General features: G+C 46.8%; 3 protein-coding genes across 3 annotated transcripts; all 3 read right to left on the reverse strand.

The window, feature by feature from the left end:
* Positions 1 to 388: 388 nt before the first annotated feature.
* On the reverse strand, positions 389 to 2,210 carry LOC105279058. Its single transcript, XM_011338598.1, has 3 exons — positions 1,712 to 2,210; positions 1,429 to 1,531; positions 389 to 1,308 (listed from the first exon to the last, which is right to left on the reverse strand). Exons 1-3 carry the CDS (start codon positions 2,039 to 2,041, stop codon positions 920 to 922), a joined length of 822 nt encoding a protein of 273 aa, XP_011336900.1. The 5' UTR covers positions 2,042 to 2,210; the 3' UTR covers positions 389 to 919.
* Positions 2,211 to 8,716: 6,506 nt separating this feature from the next.
* On the reverse strand, positions 8,717 to 11,540 carry LOC105279057. The gene is made up of 3 exons (XM_011338597.1): positions 10,724 to 11,540; positions 10,418 to 10,519; positions 8,717 to 9,896 (listed from the first exon to the last, which is right to left on the reverse strand). Exons 1-3 carry the CDS (start codon positions 11,184 to 11,186, stop codon positions 9,625 to 9,627), a joined length of 837 nt encoding a protein of 278 aa, XP_011336899.1. The 5' UTR covers positions 11,187 to 11,540; the 3' UTR covers positions 8,717 to 9,624.
* Positions 11,541 to 16,685: 5,145 nt separating this feature from the next.
* On the reverse strand, positions 16,686 to 18,090 carry LOC105279056. The gene is made up of 2 exons (XM_011338596.1): positions 17,589 to 18,090; positions 16,686 to 17,029 (listed from the first exon to the last, which is right to left on the reverse strand). The coding sequence occupies exons 1-2, from the start codon at positions 18,088 to 18,090 to the stop codon at positions 16,686 to 16,688; spliced, it is 846 nt and encodes a 281-aa protein (XP_011336898.1).
* Positions 18,091 to 18,432: the final 342 nt, after the last annotated feature.

Here is an 18,432-nt window from a genome sequence, read left to right on the forward strand (position 1 = left end):
GATTTCTCTTTTTCGAGGCATCGGCGAATAATCGGCGGATTTGACGACGGGAACAAGGACTGTCATTAGAATGACGAGCGCAAGAAGCGCTTCTCTCTGTACGTCCGCGAATCGGCAAAGTGTTCGTGTAGCGGTCGAAACTTTCGCTATTTTAACTGAAAGATCTGTCATCAGCTCGTTTCTCAAAAGAGAAATATTGCCGAGAAGATATTTCGCGTTTTGTTCTACATCACGTTAATTTTAGGAAAATATTTTTATTTCGCAAGGAATGCATTAAAATATTTATCATGTTTTTTGATTTTTATATCTGGACAGTTTGAAAGGAACGATATTTGTTTTTGAATACAGGAGAAACAGGAGGACTTGCATAATTGACAGACACGATAAGTTTTGTACAAATAATATTATATTAATAAACATGCATATTACAAAGCGCACAGATTCGTGGGGATAATGTAGCTTATTGCGTTTCATATACATCGTATTGGACTAGATGTAACTGTGTAGATTCGTCAACTGGTGGTCGGGTGAAGTAACAGTACGCGCTATCCGCATACGGATAGCAAGGCCGTGATTTTGCAAGTTACGACTCCGTTGTCGAACGACGTTGCGACTAGCCTCTCAGTTTGATTCGATTACCATTGCTCTCACCCGCTTGATCGGTTGATTTCGCGGGCGCGCACGCGAGCGAGCGTGTGTAATATACGCCTTATGTACACCGCGCGAGAGGGCCGGGCGCCCCGTGTATTCACTATTTAATGATAAATAAGAATAAATATGTCCACGAACAACGAAGGGCCAACGGGAAGCCTGGAGACACCCGGCTTCTCATCGCCCATTCTTTAACGAAGAAGAAGAAGAAGAAGAAAAAGAAGAGGAAAATAGGACAGAACGATCAATCATCAACGATCAGCATCGATCAGTGATGATATCCTGAGTAGGCCTGGCTGTGCGAGTAGGCATGAGGATCCTCCCAACCCGCGGAACCGCCATTGGACCATCCACCGCTGGAAACGGGAGCGGACCATCCACCGCCGACGCCGCCAGACCATCCAGCGGAACCGCCGGCCCAACCGTTGTTATAAGAGGTGACGTCGTGATGATAGACGCTCTTGCTACCCCCTTGCCAGAGCGACTTCATGCCGACGAAGGCAGAGATGGCGAGAGAGATGAGGGACGCTAATATCGCTTTCTTGGCCATAAGACCGATGGCGAAGTACGCGAGGGTTGCCAAGACGCCGAGCTTCACTTTCGCGGCGATCAGCAGGGGCAACAGTCCCTTGATACCCCCTTTCTTCTTGCCTCGGCCTGTGAATACGGGAAAAACAATTGTTACTAGTTGAATTACTTATGTAATGGTAAATTGACTTGACAATGTTACGTGTGCATCGACGTGAACTAAAGAACACAGTGAACATTATTCGTTACCTTCAACAACCTCATCAACGGCCTGACGAATCTCCGATGGCATAGACTCGCTGATGGCGCGAGCCGACTCGCGGAACTTCTCGAACGCGGGCGCAAGGTTGATCTGAAAGAATTATTCCAAGCTCGATTATCGAAATCGAACTCGATCGTACTTCTAAACGACAGATACGAAAGAAGCGTTTCGAGCAAATGTACAAACGCGACAATAAAATCATAATTTTCAAAGAAAACGTTATCGACTTGAACTATCGCGACGTCTCGTTGCGTAGAAGCGATTATTTACCCTAAGGCTGCGACCGGTCAGGAACTCTCCGGCTTCGTCGCTGATAAAGTTCTCGAGGGTGTTCTGCCTGTCGACGATGTCATTGGCGGCGTCCATCTCCTGATCGTAGACGAGTTCCTTGCTAGACCGGGAACTCCTGGCGTCGGTGTTGCTCTTCACCAGACTGATCCCGCTCACGAGCTCCAGTTTATCCTTGGCGAACAGCTCCTTGGCGGTCCTGTAGAGGGTCTTCTGCACGCAGGATATGCTGTCCTGCTTCAGGCATTCGTCGATGTTCTGCCCACTGACGAGGACCATCGCGGTCGTCAGGATCAACAATTTCTTCAGCATCTTCAAGCTCGTAGCAAGTCCCTTCAAGGCAATCGACACTGGATACCGCGCGCGTCGCGTTAATCAGTCGGATCGATAAATCCACGAGGTAGAGGGAGTCAGAGACTGGTTTCTGGACGCTCCTTTCCGAAAGTCGTCCCGAGTCGTGCGTAGTTAAATTTCGTTGTGGTCCATCGGGCAATCTCTTTAGCTTATATTTGGCGGGCCCCTCCTCTGCCGTGTCCACCAGTGAGCGCCCCACCGCCTCGTTTTTTTTCTTTCATTCTTTCTTTCTTCCCAATTGGCATACGTGAATATGCGTGAGCCGGCTCGTGCGACCCGCCGTTCGGCTGCACGCATGGTGCGTAGACGTGTTCGCCCAATAGACGATAAGTGTACCCACGAGGAGAGGCCCGACCACGCCGCCCATCGCTGATGTGCGACCTGCGACCTGCCTACGACAGAGCAAATAGAGGCCGGGCGTGTTGACGCGGGGCCCGATGCCTCGAGCGCCAGTAAAAGCGCTTTCTTCCGACAACGCACTACTTCCTACGTGCTGGACCAAGCGTGCATCGCTGCGATGCTCATGCTGGACGCTGCAATTCATCAGCCGGCTGTCGGCATCCCGCCAGCTGAGCGCAACGCGTAGAAAATGAAACGGCCGAGATTGATTCGCACAATGCCTCGTTACTGGAAGGATTATCCCAATGCCGCGGCCGGGTCGCGCAGAATAGAAAATGTCATGCGTTACAAGTGGGACACTTCTCCTCTCCTCTCCTTTACGTACGTGTCGCATATGTGGAATGACTTTATTTGCCGTTCGGCTTTGAAGCATCAAACATGACCCGGTTCTAATAATAACGTGAATCCAATGCACTTGTTCTATCAAAGACGATGGCTCTCAATATAATTTGAAACCAGAAATTATGCACCTTTTTTCGTTCATACTTTGCATAATGCGATGTTTTTTATACTCTGTATGATAAAATAGATTACTTATCGTATTGTATTATTTTTTCCTCGGAAATTCTCATTTCTCGATTTTATTCCTTAAATTTGCAAGTACGATAACTGATGTTTTATTCAAGTAAAACGTGAAAGAATCGTGAAAAGAGAATTACGAATTATTAACATTTAAGGATAGATTATCCTCGCTCTCGGATCCCACGGCGTTCCACGCTCGTTCCGATTCCGTACTCCGTGCGCTCACGCACGCAAAATTGAAGAACGGATGGGACCCAAATTTCAAGAATGTGTTAAATCTCGTGTAAACAGACTTTCGAAGAGGCTCCGGCAGCGATATTAAATTCCAGCCTTAATACCAACCGGCTTTCGTGCACGCCGGACCCGTGTGACTGTGCTTATTTAAGCGTCCTTCACTATCATCTTTAATGAAAGATAATTTTGATGACAAATGATTAATCAGCATATTCATTTCCGAGCCGGTCGGGCATCGCGCGCGCCTTAGCCTAGAATAGAAAGCGTATGCGAATCGACGTTTAAGGAACCAGTTACGAGGTCTCCGCGCGGCAATAATGCATTCATTACAATCTCTACAAACAGCCATAAACCATGTTTAATTAACGTTATCCCCTCTCTATTCCTGAGGAAAGGAAGAAAAAGACACGAAACCCACGGAATAGTCGGACGAGTCCTCTCCGCAACGCGACCTCTCCGCCTGATTAGATCCCTTACTGCTGAAAGCCCCATTCGTGAGAACACTGCAAGGAAGAGATACACGAAGCTATCGTGTATCGCGGAACGAGCAGCCACATAATGAGCGATAACTTAAGTGGCTCAACTAGCGTCCTCCTGGACGTTGCAGGCGATCGTCGAGCGCAGCTCACGAGGAAGAGCCCCGGAAATCATCGTACTCTCTCCTCGTAGGTGGGTCCCCGCGTGGCGTTGACCCTCCGGACGCGCGGCACTCCGGATCCCGGCATGAATGAAAGAACACTGGATCAGGTTCAAACATCCCGGATGCGACCTTCATCGCCGCGCACACGGACACCACTTTCTACTCTGACCCTGTGACTCTCAACCGTCTAACCGTCCAACCGTCCGCGTCGCCTTGTCGTTTTCATTACACTTCCCTCTGACCCTCTGCCTCTCGCTGCGAATGGCGAACATTGCTGGGGTAACCGAAAACACGTAACGATCATGAGGATCTTCGTATGCAGCGGACGCCTTCGCGCCGTGTGGGTTCCCGAATTTCGAGAAAGTGAAACACACTTGTCGACCACGGAGACATGTGTTGATGACTTGTGTGGTCTCATGGTTGGCAGGAGTCTTCCAGTGTGGAAGTCTGATCAGGAATGCGCGTGAGATGTGCAGGATGTGAGATGTTTCACTTCTGCATTTCCGGGTATATTATATTTAATATATTAGGGGTGTGATTTAGTTTTGAGGGTTTTTTTTGCTCAAAAACGCATGTATTTAAATATGATAATGAATGAATACCTTAATCAAAATATTTTCCTTCGTTTTCTATCACTTTTTCCCATCTTTCTGGCAAGAGATGGATTCCACCACGATAAAATCACTCTTCTTTTCAGTTGATCCATTCGTCGACGAATTTTCGCACTTCTTCCAAATTATGAAAGTGTGTATCCTCTAAAGCGTGTTGCAACAAATAATAATCGCATGGAGCAATGTCCGGAGAATACGCGGGGTGCGGTAAGACTTCCCATTCAAGCTCTAATAGTGTTTGTTTCACTGATAACGCAACGTCAGGTCGAGCGTTGTCACGAAGAAGAATCACTTTCCGTCGTTTACTCGCAATTGGTGGTCGTTTTTGGTCCAATGCTTGCTTCAACTTGTACAATTGGTGTCGATAACGATCAGCCGTGACAGTCTCATGCGGATTTAACAGCTCATAGTACACTATCCCACCAAATACAGAGCATTACTTTTGAACCGTCAATATTGCGTCTCGGAGTGGATGTTGATGGTTCGCCTGGATCCACCCATGATTTTCTGCGTTTCGGATTATCAAAATAGATCCACTTTTCATCCCCAGTAACGATCCGAGACAAAAGACTCTTCTTTTTTTGCCTGGCGATCAACGAAATGCAAATGTTCAACCGGTTCGCAATGGCACTTTCCGATAATTCATGTCGAACCCATTTCCTTTCTTTCTGAATTTTTCCCATTTCATGTAAATGTTTGGCAACTGTTGTACGATCAACATTTAATGCTCTGACAAGTTCTGAAGTGGATTGTGTTGGATTTTCGTGCAATAATGCTTGGAAATCTGCATTTTCAAGCTTTCTTGGTTGTCCCGAGCGTTCTTTGTCCTTCACATCAGTATGACCACTTTTAAAGCGTCTAAACCAGTATTCACACGTCTTAATTGATGGGGCAGAATCACCACAAGTTTCCACAAGAATTCTATAACCGTCAGCCGCAGTTTTCTTTTGATTAAAAAACAAAAGCAACGCATGTCGAAAACGCTGTTTCGGAAGTTGCATTTTTACGATGATATAAACACGACTGTTATTGCTATAATGCTACTAAATGTGATAGATAATGTCAAGACTGTAAGAAAGAACAGTTATCGGAAACAGCTATTGGAACAAACTGACACTACAGCCATCTGTTGCAAAACCCTCAAAACTAAATCACACTCCTAATAGTTACTTTCTTTACATATCCTTATCTTTTATCTTTAGCTTTTCAAGGTAGGAGATGAAATACTTTACAAGTTTTTACATTATATGATTTAATATTTTTAAATTTTATATTAAAATTCTGATCAAACAAGAAATTTTTTTTAACAGAGAAGAAGAACTGAAGAAGCTGCCTGTTGTTCTCGCACGAATCTGCTTGTCAATGATGCACGATGCGCGCAATTATTGCGGAGTAAAGAAGATGCAATCGCGCCGGTTGGCGGATCTTCTCGACGCCGAAAGGGATTCAATGAAAAGCAGACGTAAAGCGCGTTTCCCATCCTTACGTCAGTGCTCATTCATCCTTTCTCGATCGTTGGATACCGCCCAGAATCCTTTCGTCGATCCTTCACGCCCGCGGAGAGAAGGAGAGATGAACAGGCCTTAAAAAGTAAAACTACAGTTTCTCCTTTACGCAGAGAGCAACGATCGTTAAGCTGCGGGCACGCCCATCGCTGTAAAATCACTATGCTTAGCACGGGGGGAGATCGAACGTATGATTCCGTTCAGTGAAACGTACATCAGCAGGCGATATTTCCAATAAACTGACTACGCCAACTCTCGCTCTTATCACGCGGTTTACCGCTAAAAAACGCGCGGTACTGTAAAGTACAAAGCGTCTCTTCGATCTTAACTTTAATCTTATCTCGGTCGTGAAATGAATATTCTTTCGGCTCAATGAGGCTATCCTGAAATTACACGCAAATTAGCAGGTGAGAATATTTTATTGCGGAATGTCTCTCCTGAGGATAAAATATATACATGGGATGTTAATACGTACCTCGTGAATATTCCCGGGTACTCCCAGATCGCAATATTTCTTTCAAATTAGTGGGCCAATGAATAAAGATGCCGTTTGCAAAATTTCGTGAATGAGGAACGAAGCCGAAGAGCGTATCAATGAGCGCCGATGAAAGCGCGTCTATTCGGCGTGCGAATGCTTCTCGTCCTAAATTAGAAAAGAAACAGTGGTCGTGTCGAATATGCTGGCTGTCGGACTTGTCAGTAACTAGTTTAATGTCCATAGCTCGACGGACGCTGCGCTGGGAATTTCTGATGCAACGTTCGATGGATCGGTTTCTACGACGTTCATCGGCGTTGGCCATCGACGCGTATGACCTGAAAAATCGAGCGGTAGCCAAGCAGTTTCGGATTTGAATTTTAAATTTCCTTACGAGATTCGTAACGAGTGTGGAATGTAACGGGGCACTCTTCCGCGTCCGATTAGTTTCATCTTTCCCTCCTGTGGACCATAACGCAGTTGCTGTGCCAGAAAAACCGGCGTTCACCCTTTCAATTTCCAGTCAAAGCGCGATGCGTCGTTCAAATCAACTGTACTATTTGATATTGTTGGTAAAATTGCTTATATTGCAGCAATGGACACGCAAATACAGAAGACATCTAATAGAAGAAGATATTTGATTGAATGGAATAATATATAAATTATTGGCAGAGAACGCAATTTAAAAATTTAATTTTCTCAATTGAAAAATTGAGTTAAGAGGACAATAGATTAAATAAACGTAGTATGTTTCATTTCCAGTCAAAAATTGTCAAACTACAAAAAGAAATAAAAAGATCGACAATTATTACAATGTGTAGGATCTATCGAAAGGGAACGAACGCCTTCATTGATCACTCTCAATAGGATTACAATTCATTTTTACCAAGCAATTCATTGTTACCAAGCATAATAAAAATTCGGCAGTCAAATTGCTCGCGCATTACCTTTTTCCCTCTCATTCATGCTCAAAGAGGGCGACTCTACAACGATGCATGATTAAAGAAAAATTAAATGCATGATTGAAAAAAATTAATGCGCATGCTAAATTCCCACGATTAAAGTTCGCCTGACGGGGACATCTTGCGAAACCTTCTGCAATCCGAATTAGCGCAACGGAAATTATAAATTAATTCCTATTTTTGCATAGACGAGGTGTCTGGCGAGGAAATCGCATCTCGGCGATTGCGCTCGCAGCGCAGCGATCGGCTCCGCTCGGATCCGCTGAGCGGTCTGAGCTGCTTTCAACGCCGGTCCCCACGTTTTATGATATTCGAAACGTAAAAAAGGAAACGATCGGTATGTGTGCCAGTGGGTCTCAGCCGGTGTTCTTCCTTCCCCTTCCACGTGGAGAGAGAGAAAGAGCTATGGAGGCTACAGTGGGAGGAATCCAACGCGGGGAGACCAGGAGATGCACGGAGAGAGATGGGACGACGTGTTCCTCTCACGTTTTACCTCCTTGCTCGGCCTTTCCCTCATCGTGCCTCTCCGTTATCTTCTTTTCCCCTCGGTGTTTTTCCTGACATCGAGCTCTCCGATCCGTTTCGTATTGAAAGAGAGAGATCAAGCTGAGATGATACATCGCGTTTTCGCAACTCATTATGAATCATCCGCGATTGATTTATCACATCCGGAAGAGCTCGCGATTCATAATTGAATCGCTCGCGAGTGTCGCTGCGGACTCAAACGCTCTCCGCTCTAATATAAATGAAACGATTCCAAGACAAATGTGGATTATGAGGAAAATTCGTGCGCCTGCCACAACATCCTGGTGCACGACCGTGATTAAACACGCGAAACGCGTAATGAGCGTCGGTGCAATTAATCGGATTCGCCGCGTGTCGTCTCGACGGCATCGTCAACAGCTTAAGTTTCGACGCGCTGTCGCCGTTAATCCACTTAACTGGCTGAATCCGCTATTATTGGCCTCGCATCGTGCCATTATTCGGCTGCGTCGCAACGAACGACGTTAGTTGGGTAAACGCGCGTACGCAGGTGAATATGCAACGTGCGACATGGCAGGTCGCCGGCACACTTTCCTCGTTGGCTCGATTCGTTACCTCGTTCCTGCGATTTTCCAATGCACCGCGTGCAAGCAAACGGAAAGCATCGGCAGGCCGACGAAGGCCGTGCCGTTCAATTTCCAAAGATATCCGAAAAACCGTCCGCTCCTCCTCGCTCGCAAATGCCTTTAACGAACGTTTTCTAATAAGCATGTGCACTCTTTTCGAAAAATTATATACTGAATAGTTTAAATCCAGTTTTAATTTATAGTATGTGCTTGTAAACATATGAACGTTACAAAGTTTTTCAATTATAAAAGTATAAATTATAATTATATGATACATTCTTCCTTTCATGAAATTAATGATAAATAATATCGAGGATCGCGCCTCGATCGGGACGTTAATAAGTGCAGACATGGTATCCTTCAAGCACGTTTGCTTTATTAATGTGTGTGTATGTGTGTGTGTGTGGGTGTGTATGCGTGTGTTGCAATAATAAATACAGTGTGTAGAAAAATAAATAAATAAATAAAAAAATCGAACAACGTACTTTGGTTTCTTGCGTCGAAGCTTGCGTCGCTGCGTTGTCTGTAATTGTTTGTTCACTCGAGAGAGAAACAGAAAGAGAGAAAGAGAGTCCTGTCGTGGTTGCGGGTCGGGGTATGGGCCAGAAGGAATCGAATATCACATTTTTGTCGTGAGCGGCAGATGCGGCTTGATGCGCATCAAGCATCACTTTCTACCGTAGCTGTCAATCGTCAGTTCCTCGGTCACTGTCGTCTCGTCGACGTCACTGTCACTGATTTCGCGTCACGTTCTCGTCATCGGTCATCCTCCAGCGCCCATTAACCCTCCTACCGCGACTGACGTTTGCGGTTTTACGGCCAGGAGAAAAGCCGGACAAGGGGACCACGTTGAAAGAGGCGCGCGTCGCGTTAGAGAGATGAGCGAGAAAAGTGATGAGGGAGGCGATGATACAAATGTGATATGAATGAATTATGCAATCGTCTCGGCGCGCCACTGTCAACGTCGGGTCTGTCCGTGGTCTATCTTTAAAGAAAAGAGCTTCAAGAGGCGCTAGGAGAGTCAATAGATTTTTGGAGCAGTCAGTTCAATTCCGCGCGGTCGATGCTGCAATCAGCGAAGGCATCAGGACGCCCGTAAGTTAGCGTAGAGATTGGCGTATCCCCGGTAGGGCAGCAGTGTGGAGTCATCATCATCATCAATCGATCTCTTCTTGCGATGATGATGGCCGACGTCCTGCGCGTAAACGACGTGATGACCACCGTGATCGTCGCCGCCGCTCGTCAGCTTCTTCACAGCTATGATCAGCGATAGCATCAAGGCCATGGCCGAGACCATCAGCGCCTTCATGGCCAGGAGACCCAACGCGCCAAAGCCCATCGCGGCCATCATCTTACCTAGATTAAAGAAAACCGGGGGGATTATAATGCGGACTCCCAGTTGCGATTCGAAATTGAGCGTGATGTAAGATACGTCAAGAGAGAATACGCAATGACATGTAATGCGTAATTTGATATGTTTAATTATATTAAAATGATCTATAATATAATGTACGATATCGCGTATATAATATTAAATTATTTATAAAATATAATATTGAATAAATGGAAAACTTTAACATACACAAACTCTTGTAATTAATTTAGCGAGTAAAATCTCTCTCGAGCAACGGATGTTAGATGTAACAACAATTTAATAAATATCTCACGTTTGCAATATTATTATTATTCTCAATATTTCCTCTCTTTTGAAATATTTCAAGAAAATGTGCAAATATTTACACGAAGCAAAACGCGATGATGTAGCGCGGACATAAAATAGCGTAATCATTATTTCCGTACGTTAACCGTCCATTCATCACCGGTAATCACCCGCTAATCATCACTGCACGCGGTACCAATCATTCACGAGCACTTACCCATCATGAGAGCCATTAGGAGGAGTCCGCCGCCGCCGCCTTTCTTGCCACCACCGCCACCACCGCCGCCAAAACCGCCCAAACCGCCTCCCTCCTTCCTCGCTGCAAAATATAAATTCTCAAGTTCCTCTATTATGTATTAATCCTCTACGCAAATTTCGTTCGCAAATAGACTCGACTTGAACTAGAATAATTTCCAATTGCAGTAAGAAATTTATTTACTGAGTTAAAATAATTTATTCTAGTTGCTTCACTAGCTAATCTTCTTCTTCCACGTACAATCCACGCGATTAACAAATTACCAACCTTCGGCCTCGGACGGCAGGCTCTCCTTCAGGGCGCTCTCGATGTTGGGAGGCAACAGGGAGGGTAGTTTCACCCGCAGTTCCCTTCCCTCCAGGAACTGCAAGAAGGGTCCGAGAGTGCCAAAGCCCTTCAGCACCCTGGCCTTTCGGGAACTTCCGGGTACGTCTACCAAGCTCACGCCCTCGAACAGTTCAATGTTCCGCTCCTTGGTGGTGGTGTCGAGCAGCTGCTGCACGATCTTCCGGACGATTCGCACCCCGTGACAGGAAACCGACACGTTCTTCGCGTCCTCGGCGGCGCACGAGGTCGAGAACTCCGTCCACGTGTTCGCGCTGTCCATGGAGGCGGTGGCCGCGGCGGCGTTGATCGTGTTAATGATCGACAGCGCGCAGATCACCAACGCCAGGTAGACGCGCGGGCTGATACGGCGATGATTGATCATGCTGCCGTCTATCCAAAGCATCTTCTCGTCGTGTTCGATGAAGAGTCGTCGAAAGGAGAAACGAGACGCGGGACCGCGGTACTTCCTGTCTGCTTCCTCCTCGCACCGGACGTCGACGTTGCGTTACGCGATCGCGGCGGAATCGCGAGGGTAAAAAATCCCGGCGAGGTAGATGATAAGACTGTCTCGAAGCTGCGGAACCTACGGCGGAGGTCCGAGTGCTGCAGCGTACGAGCTTGCAATTCCCATTTATATAGATCTACGTGCCGGTCGGTGATTGTACCAAGAAAAAAGCAAGGAGAGCGCATTGGTACGGTGGCTGCCGTTCTCTGCTCTTGCTGTGCATTAGCCGGCAATTTTTCGTTCACGTAGACGCCGGTCTATCTATCTCGTCGTAATCGCGGGGCGATTCGTTTAATTCTTGTTTCGGAGCGGAGTGTTTCAGAGCGTTACGGCGCGACCGGCACTCCGCTCGCGCGGGAGCCCATCATCGACCATCGGCGAGGATGACGCCTCCGTTGCCTCTTCAGCTCCCCGTCCTACCCCGGGCGCATGCCCCACCCACCACCCCCCGTCGCCACCCTGTTCCGGCGGCGTAATCCGCGCGCAAAAGTCGCTCGCTCGCTCGCCGTGGCGAGAGATCTTTAACGCCATTCTAGATCACGGACCGCCGGTTCCCGGATCATCCGACTCCGGCTCCGGCTTCTCCTCTCCCTTTCTCTCCTTCCGCGCTTTAGTGGAGCGGAAGAGAACGTGCCGATTTCGAATCGCGGAATCGCGATCGTACACGCGAGCGTGACGAGCGCGGACGCGCCGGGCGCGGAAATGATACCCGCCGCGCGAGTACATCCGCGAATATGCGCTCTTGATTAGCGCTTCAGAGATTCTTCTCCGCGCCTCGTGTCATCGTCGCCGTCGCCGTGGTTGAGGACCACCACGAGGATCCTGATCCGACAGGTGGACAGGCTTTCATGGAGCGACGGTCGTTGCATGCTGAGCAGGCTGCTTCTTGCGGCTGGAGGGAATGTGAGAAATATTACGAGCGTGAGACAGGGCCAGGGTGTGGATGAGGAAACGAGAAAAGGAGGCGAGCACGCCGCGACGACGAGGACGAGGAACGTGGAAGGAAAGGAGAGATGACCATCCGAAACTAGTTCATCTCTGCGGCCTTTCTCTTCTGTTCCACTTCCCCTCGCGTGCCCGGTACCGCGGTATATACGTAGCAGAGCCTCGTAGGTATAACTGCAGACGGCTCGAAATCGTTCCACCGTTCCTCGGGACGACTCGATCGCACACGGACGACCGTGATCGCCCTTATAAATCGTGATCGACGGGGCTCCGAGGGCCGGCCCGATCTTGTCGATCGATTAGGATTTCGGCGTTCGTTTGCAGACGGTAAATACAGAGGTGTACGTACATGTTATACATACGTGTACGTGTAGGTGTGGAATGACCGTTTAATTAGTAACGCGCGCGCCGCAAGTGCGTGCCATGCTCTGCTTGCTTTAAAGCACGCACGACGCATATCTGCGTGCCCGCGTATCTGCATTTTGCATCTTAATTCGCTCGTAAGATTGGGGTTTATTGCGAGTCCATCTCGCGCCGTACTCGCGTTCAGGATTTAACCGGGTCGTAGCGGAATCGCGCGTCGCGACGTTATCACCTCTGAATATTCTATCTTCTCGATGCACGTCCTTGTCGTTTGTTCAATTTATTTTATACTGTCGCGAAGCTTGAGGAAATGTTGATGAGATAAAGGATTTTTAAGTTTCAGGTGTTTGCGAATTTCTTTTAAGCCTATTTAGTGTTTCAATAATATTTAATTTAATTTGGCTGGTTTCTAAATATTAAGGGAGAGAAAGAGATAGGTAAATTATTTATGAAATATAAACATTCGAGTTATCAAATCGATAATAATAAACTAACGCAGCTAATTCGGTTAGGCAATTGAACAACAAATTAATATTTGGTTTTTACAATACAATGTTAGGAAGCAGTGCGTTATGCAGCATCGTTTTCACAAATTAAGCGGAGCCACTTGATACCTCTGAGGAGCAATATTTATTGACTAAACTGCCATCGTAATAATTGCGTAATAATAAGTCTTTCATAAGAAATTTTAGCTATTTTCACCAGTTTGCTGCGACGTCAATCGGTCCGCGCGGTCTGCACGTGATTACGTCTGTAGGAGGCAAGAATCCGGGTTACCGGCGACGATCGACCCACATAAAATCAGAAATCAACGGTTAATTCCAGATCCCTCCCCGCTGATCCCTCCGTCCGCCGTAGCGCCAGCGTTAATTGCCGCTTGGCGCGCGGCGACAAATATACACGGTAATCAATCCGAGGCAGCGATCCGTCGCAATAAAAACCGATGGACGGTAACAGCTCGTAATGACAGCGCTCAGGAGCGGACGGGTCGTGGAATGCGTTTATCAACGAGCGCGATATCCGTATGCGATCGAGGTTTCGGACACACCGGACTTCACAGTCTCTTCCCAGCTCTTCGGCGCTACACGTGCGAACGCCTCGCGAGAGAAACGAAAAAAGAAAAAGCCGAAAGAGAAGATGAAAAAAATCGAGGAACTGGGTCAAGTCCGCGATCCCCCGTAGGTCGGAAATCGAAAGTCGATTTCCTGAACGGCACGAGATCCGCGTGGCCCTCCATCCTTCTCGCTCCGCTCCGCGGCTCCTTCTATTCTCTGTTTCTCTCTTTCTCCCTCGCTCTCGGGTGAGGATATCTCTCCCTTCTGATCCTTGCTGATCGGGATGGTGAAAGCGCGAGAAAGGAGGCCGACTTTATTTGAATGAGAAACGCTCGGTGCGCGCATCGCGCGCGGTCCACTGCTCGATCATTTTCCCTTCGATCCAACAACCGGACGCGCCCAGTTCTCCCCGAATTTCTCAGATTCCGGCAGTGCCGCTTGAATAACGTCAATACATCTCGCACGTGATATGTCTTGACGAACTGATAATTTCCGTGTAAATTCGAAAATAAATTTTTTTTTTAAGTATGTCGAGATCGAATGATTATTTATAATAATGACAAAACAATTTTTCGAATCCTCGATGCGACGATACTACAGGAGCCTGCAATACCGCGGTCGCAAAACAAAAAAAGGTGCACCGTGCCACGCACAATAAGCTATTTAAAATAATCACACGCCTGAAACGCTTAAAAGTCCCGCTAAGGGTCACGGAGCGGAACGCTGCGCTTGACGTTCGATATCTTCACGGGCTTCGAGAGAGCTTCCTGTATACTTCGCCCCGCGGATTCGCTTTGCAGAAACGACAAATGAATTTTTTCGGCAAACCTTCCGTGCTCTTCCTTTCCACGCTGGCGAAATCGCGAACGAAACGGACTCGCGCTCGGACGTGAAATCGCGGGAATTTGTATCCTCGCGTCTGCGCGATGCTCTGTCCTACAAGTTCGGTCTACAGGCGGTCTTAAATAGACCACGACTAACGATCGTGACTAAAATGCTTACCGAACACTGTAATGCCCGTATCGCTCGCCGAGACTTATGTTTAGCCGATGCGTGGTCGAGCGTGTCTCGATCGTAGACTTACTCGAAAGTTGTTTCACCAGAAACATCAGTCATCGCGATTAAAAAAGGAGGACAGCCTTAATCGATAGCTCGATACGTTCAATCTTTTCGGCAAATGTCATTTGATGGTATATAATTAACGTTACGAGAACAACAGTGACCAATTATAATACAATCATGCATCTACTATTATTTTTTTATATTGATTATAATTTTCTCTGATAAATAGAAAAAAGTGATGAGATAAATTCAGGCCTTCAACGAGAATCGGGATCCTAAAAAATTCTATTAAAAGCAGGAAGTAATTCTTATTGATTTAGAGACGCTGCAGTATCGGAATGTTGTTTCGAGAGGGATGAAGGCGATTACGTGATAATCTTTCTTTTTTTCTTTTTTAAATGTTAGAGTACAGACGTTTTTTTTAAATTCATTCGTCAAGCGCAGGTATAAAAATTCGCCAAATACAGAATTGCATTATTACCATGTATATAAATCAAGAGATACAAAAGTAACGCTATTTTATCTGCTTACACCATTCTCTGTAACTGTAAGTATGGCAGACGAATGCGCAGTTCTATAAAAGTAATAAATATTTATTTGTTTAAATAGAAAAATAATATATAGAATATATTATTATACACTTCGCAATCTCGTTAATTAGATGTAAATTAGACGCATATTAATATAAATAAAGCATAGTTACACGCGCTTCAAGTGGTTTAGTCGCTATTTCTCGTCATTCTAGCGTGCTAACGTTCGAGTTTTCTGTCGTGCCGTTAAGGAATCGTCCAGTGTCATAAACGTGTACATAAATTTGTCCGTCTGTTACGTCAAACAGATCGCTACAAGACTCTCCGTTGGAAGCACGTTCGAACCCACGATTTACAATCTGCAAACCGAGTGATCGCGTCATCCTAATTTACGCGCAATTTGTTTTACGCACTGAATTTTACGACACCATACTTCATAATTCATTATCACGAATCATCATAAATCATAATCAGAGTTACATAGGTCTCTAACAAATTACCTTATTATAGAGCACGAGAGTTCTGAATTCTCGATGTTGCATTGCTCTTTGCGATAATTTTCCACCACAAATATTTTACCAAATATATTTCTACATTTTTCGCGCATATTTAACGCCAAAGGTGATTATCCCGATCTCAATCCGCAACCTCATGAATAATCTCACGTCAATGGAAATAGATATTATAAATAATGCAGTTAGCGCTACATAATGTATATAATGCCACTTGTATATAAAACAATAATCGCGCGCGCGAACAATAATATTCAGCCAAGGCGAGAACCTGGCAAACCGTCGAGAGTCGAGTAATCACATTTGGCGTTCAATGCGGAACGTACAATAGATCTAAGTCTTCGAGAAGATATCACAGATCGAAATACTGAAGGCAAGAGAATTTGTGAGGACGCTCGTGTCTGACATCCCGAGAGAATCTCGCAGCGTGTCCGCAGTTGTTCACAAGTAGAGTCACGGAAGTAGGTAGAGATCGGAATCTCGCGATGCGTATCCTCCGATGCGCATCCTACGCACCCGAGGGAGTCCCCTCCACCTGCCTGCGTGTACACCCACCAGATACGTGATGATGATAGCATCGCAGGGCTGATATCAGGCCGTAAATAAATAACGTACGTGCGTCAGTGACGTGTCCGTGCATCGTGCAATCCGTCATTCGGAAATTCGGGCGTGATAGAAGAGAGAGAGAGAGAAAGAATTGCCACAATTGCGGAATCGTCCGCAATCGCGGAAGACAAGAGAGAAGACGAAGGGGGATGAAGACGAAGAAGCTACGTGCGAGTAGCGCAATAAATACTTTACGGAGGGGGGGAATCCAGAAGGGTGAACCCGGAAGAAGAAGAGAACGTGCAGATCCGAGGCACGTCAAGGTCTCATCTCTGTCGCCGATCCCCGGGTCCAGCTTCCGCTTCGACGACGACGGGGGACCGTTCACTTCACGTGCGCCGAGTAAGCCAGCTCGTGGGCATCCGGTTGTCCGGCGAGTGGCGTCTGCTCGTGGAAGCTCCTCGCCCACCCGCTCGAGTAGCTGTCGTGGCCGTGGTCGTGGCTGGAGCCGTGATGAGGGTGAGCCACCACCTCGTAGGTCACGTGCTTGCCCTGCGAGAAGAGCTTCTTCAGGCCAATAATACCGGCGAGCAGGAGAGCGATCTTCGAGAGGAGAAGAGCCTTGCCGACCAGAAGGGCGAGTGCTTTGAATGCGAGACCGCCGATCAAGCCAATCTTGAGGACGGCTGCAGCGATGAGCGGGCCCATGTTGTTCTTCTTGCCGCGACCTACAAAAGACGGAGCGATTACAGTGTAATTTTCGGTGAGAGATGGCTGAGCGCATCCGTTAGCATGTATATAATTACACTTTCCACGGAGAAAGCAGTAAAGTTCGGTGATGAGCAGATGAATGAGCTATGAGCAAGCGAAAGCTATTTGTTTATGCAGCCGGTGATACAACTTTACGCGCGTGAACGCGCGCCGAAGATCGAAACCAGATTAGAACAGACACGTCATTTAAATAAAGCATGCAAGAAGCTGGAGACTGTCCGCGCGCGAACAGAGTGATGGCTTACGTCTAATGTTGAAGTAGTGTCATCATTTTCTCACAAAAAGAACATCAACTCTAATTTTTGAATAATTAAAATAAACACAATTTCTTTGCAAATAATTTTATAAAATAAAAATAAGTAAAGGGGAATATCTTTCAAACATATTTTCGAATTTTAACTCAAAGTCCAAACAAAATTTCTGACATTTAAATCCTCTATTTTACACGAGATTTTTCCAAGAAAAATATTGTATTCTAGAAAAATATTTTAGAAAAATGCAAAATTTTGTAATTACCATCTTGAACGGGTTTATCGGCGCGTTCGATGGACAGACCCAGATTAAACGAGCCCGTCTCATCCTCCGACGCGGACACGACGATGTCGTCCTCGGGCAGGATCCTCCACTTGATGCTTCTCGACTTGACGAAGGCGTAAACCTTGTTCGTGATGAGATCGAGGACCTGGGTCTCGTCGTCCGTGCTCCTGCCAGCCTCGAATGTGATCACGTCCTCCGAGGCCTGGCTCGTCTTCCTGATCTCGATGTCGTCCGTGAGCTCGATCGAGGCCTTCTTCAGCAACTTGTTCATGTACGTCACCAGCTTGAGCATCACGCAGCTGCTCATGTCGTTCTGCGAGCATTTCGAGTTGAGCTTACGTAGAAGCTCCTCCTCGTACTTGGCCCGATCCGTCATCACCACGGACTGCTGCTCGATGATGCTTATCTTGTCCTTCTTCTCCAGAGGATTGGCCAGGCACGCTCCCAGGCCGCATAACACCAATACCAGTATCGCCTTCATGCTGAAGCCGCCTTGTACCCTGAAACATTCCACTACGTAGATTAACGATCCTTGAAACCTGATCACCGAGAGGCATTTTAATTGAGCATATCCCGAAGACGCACGTTGACAATGATTAACAACGATCAACACCCAGATCGAACACGGAGAACGGCTTAACGCGACGAGATAAGCTTGATCCGATGGAGCTGCGCGGGTGACCGAACCACGATGATCGTAATGATCATGGCACGTTTACCGATCTGAATGCTGATCGAGCGTGAGCGAGGTACGACTGTCGTGTGCCTTCGAGCGACGAGCGTGCGTGCCGACGCGAGTAGAGCACATTCAATGATCCACGAA

The sequence above is a fragment of the Ooceraea biroi genome, chromosome 9 (genome assembly GCF_003672135.1).
Source record: "Ooceraea biroi isolate clonal line C1 chromosome 9, Obir_v5.4, whole genome shotgun sequence".
Lineage (NCBI taxonomy): Eukaryota > Metazoa > Arthropoda > Insecta > Hymenoptera > Formicidae > Ooceraea > Ooceraea biroi.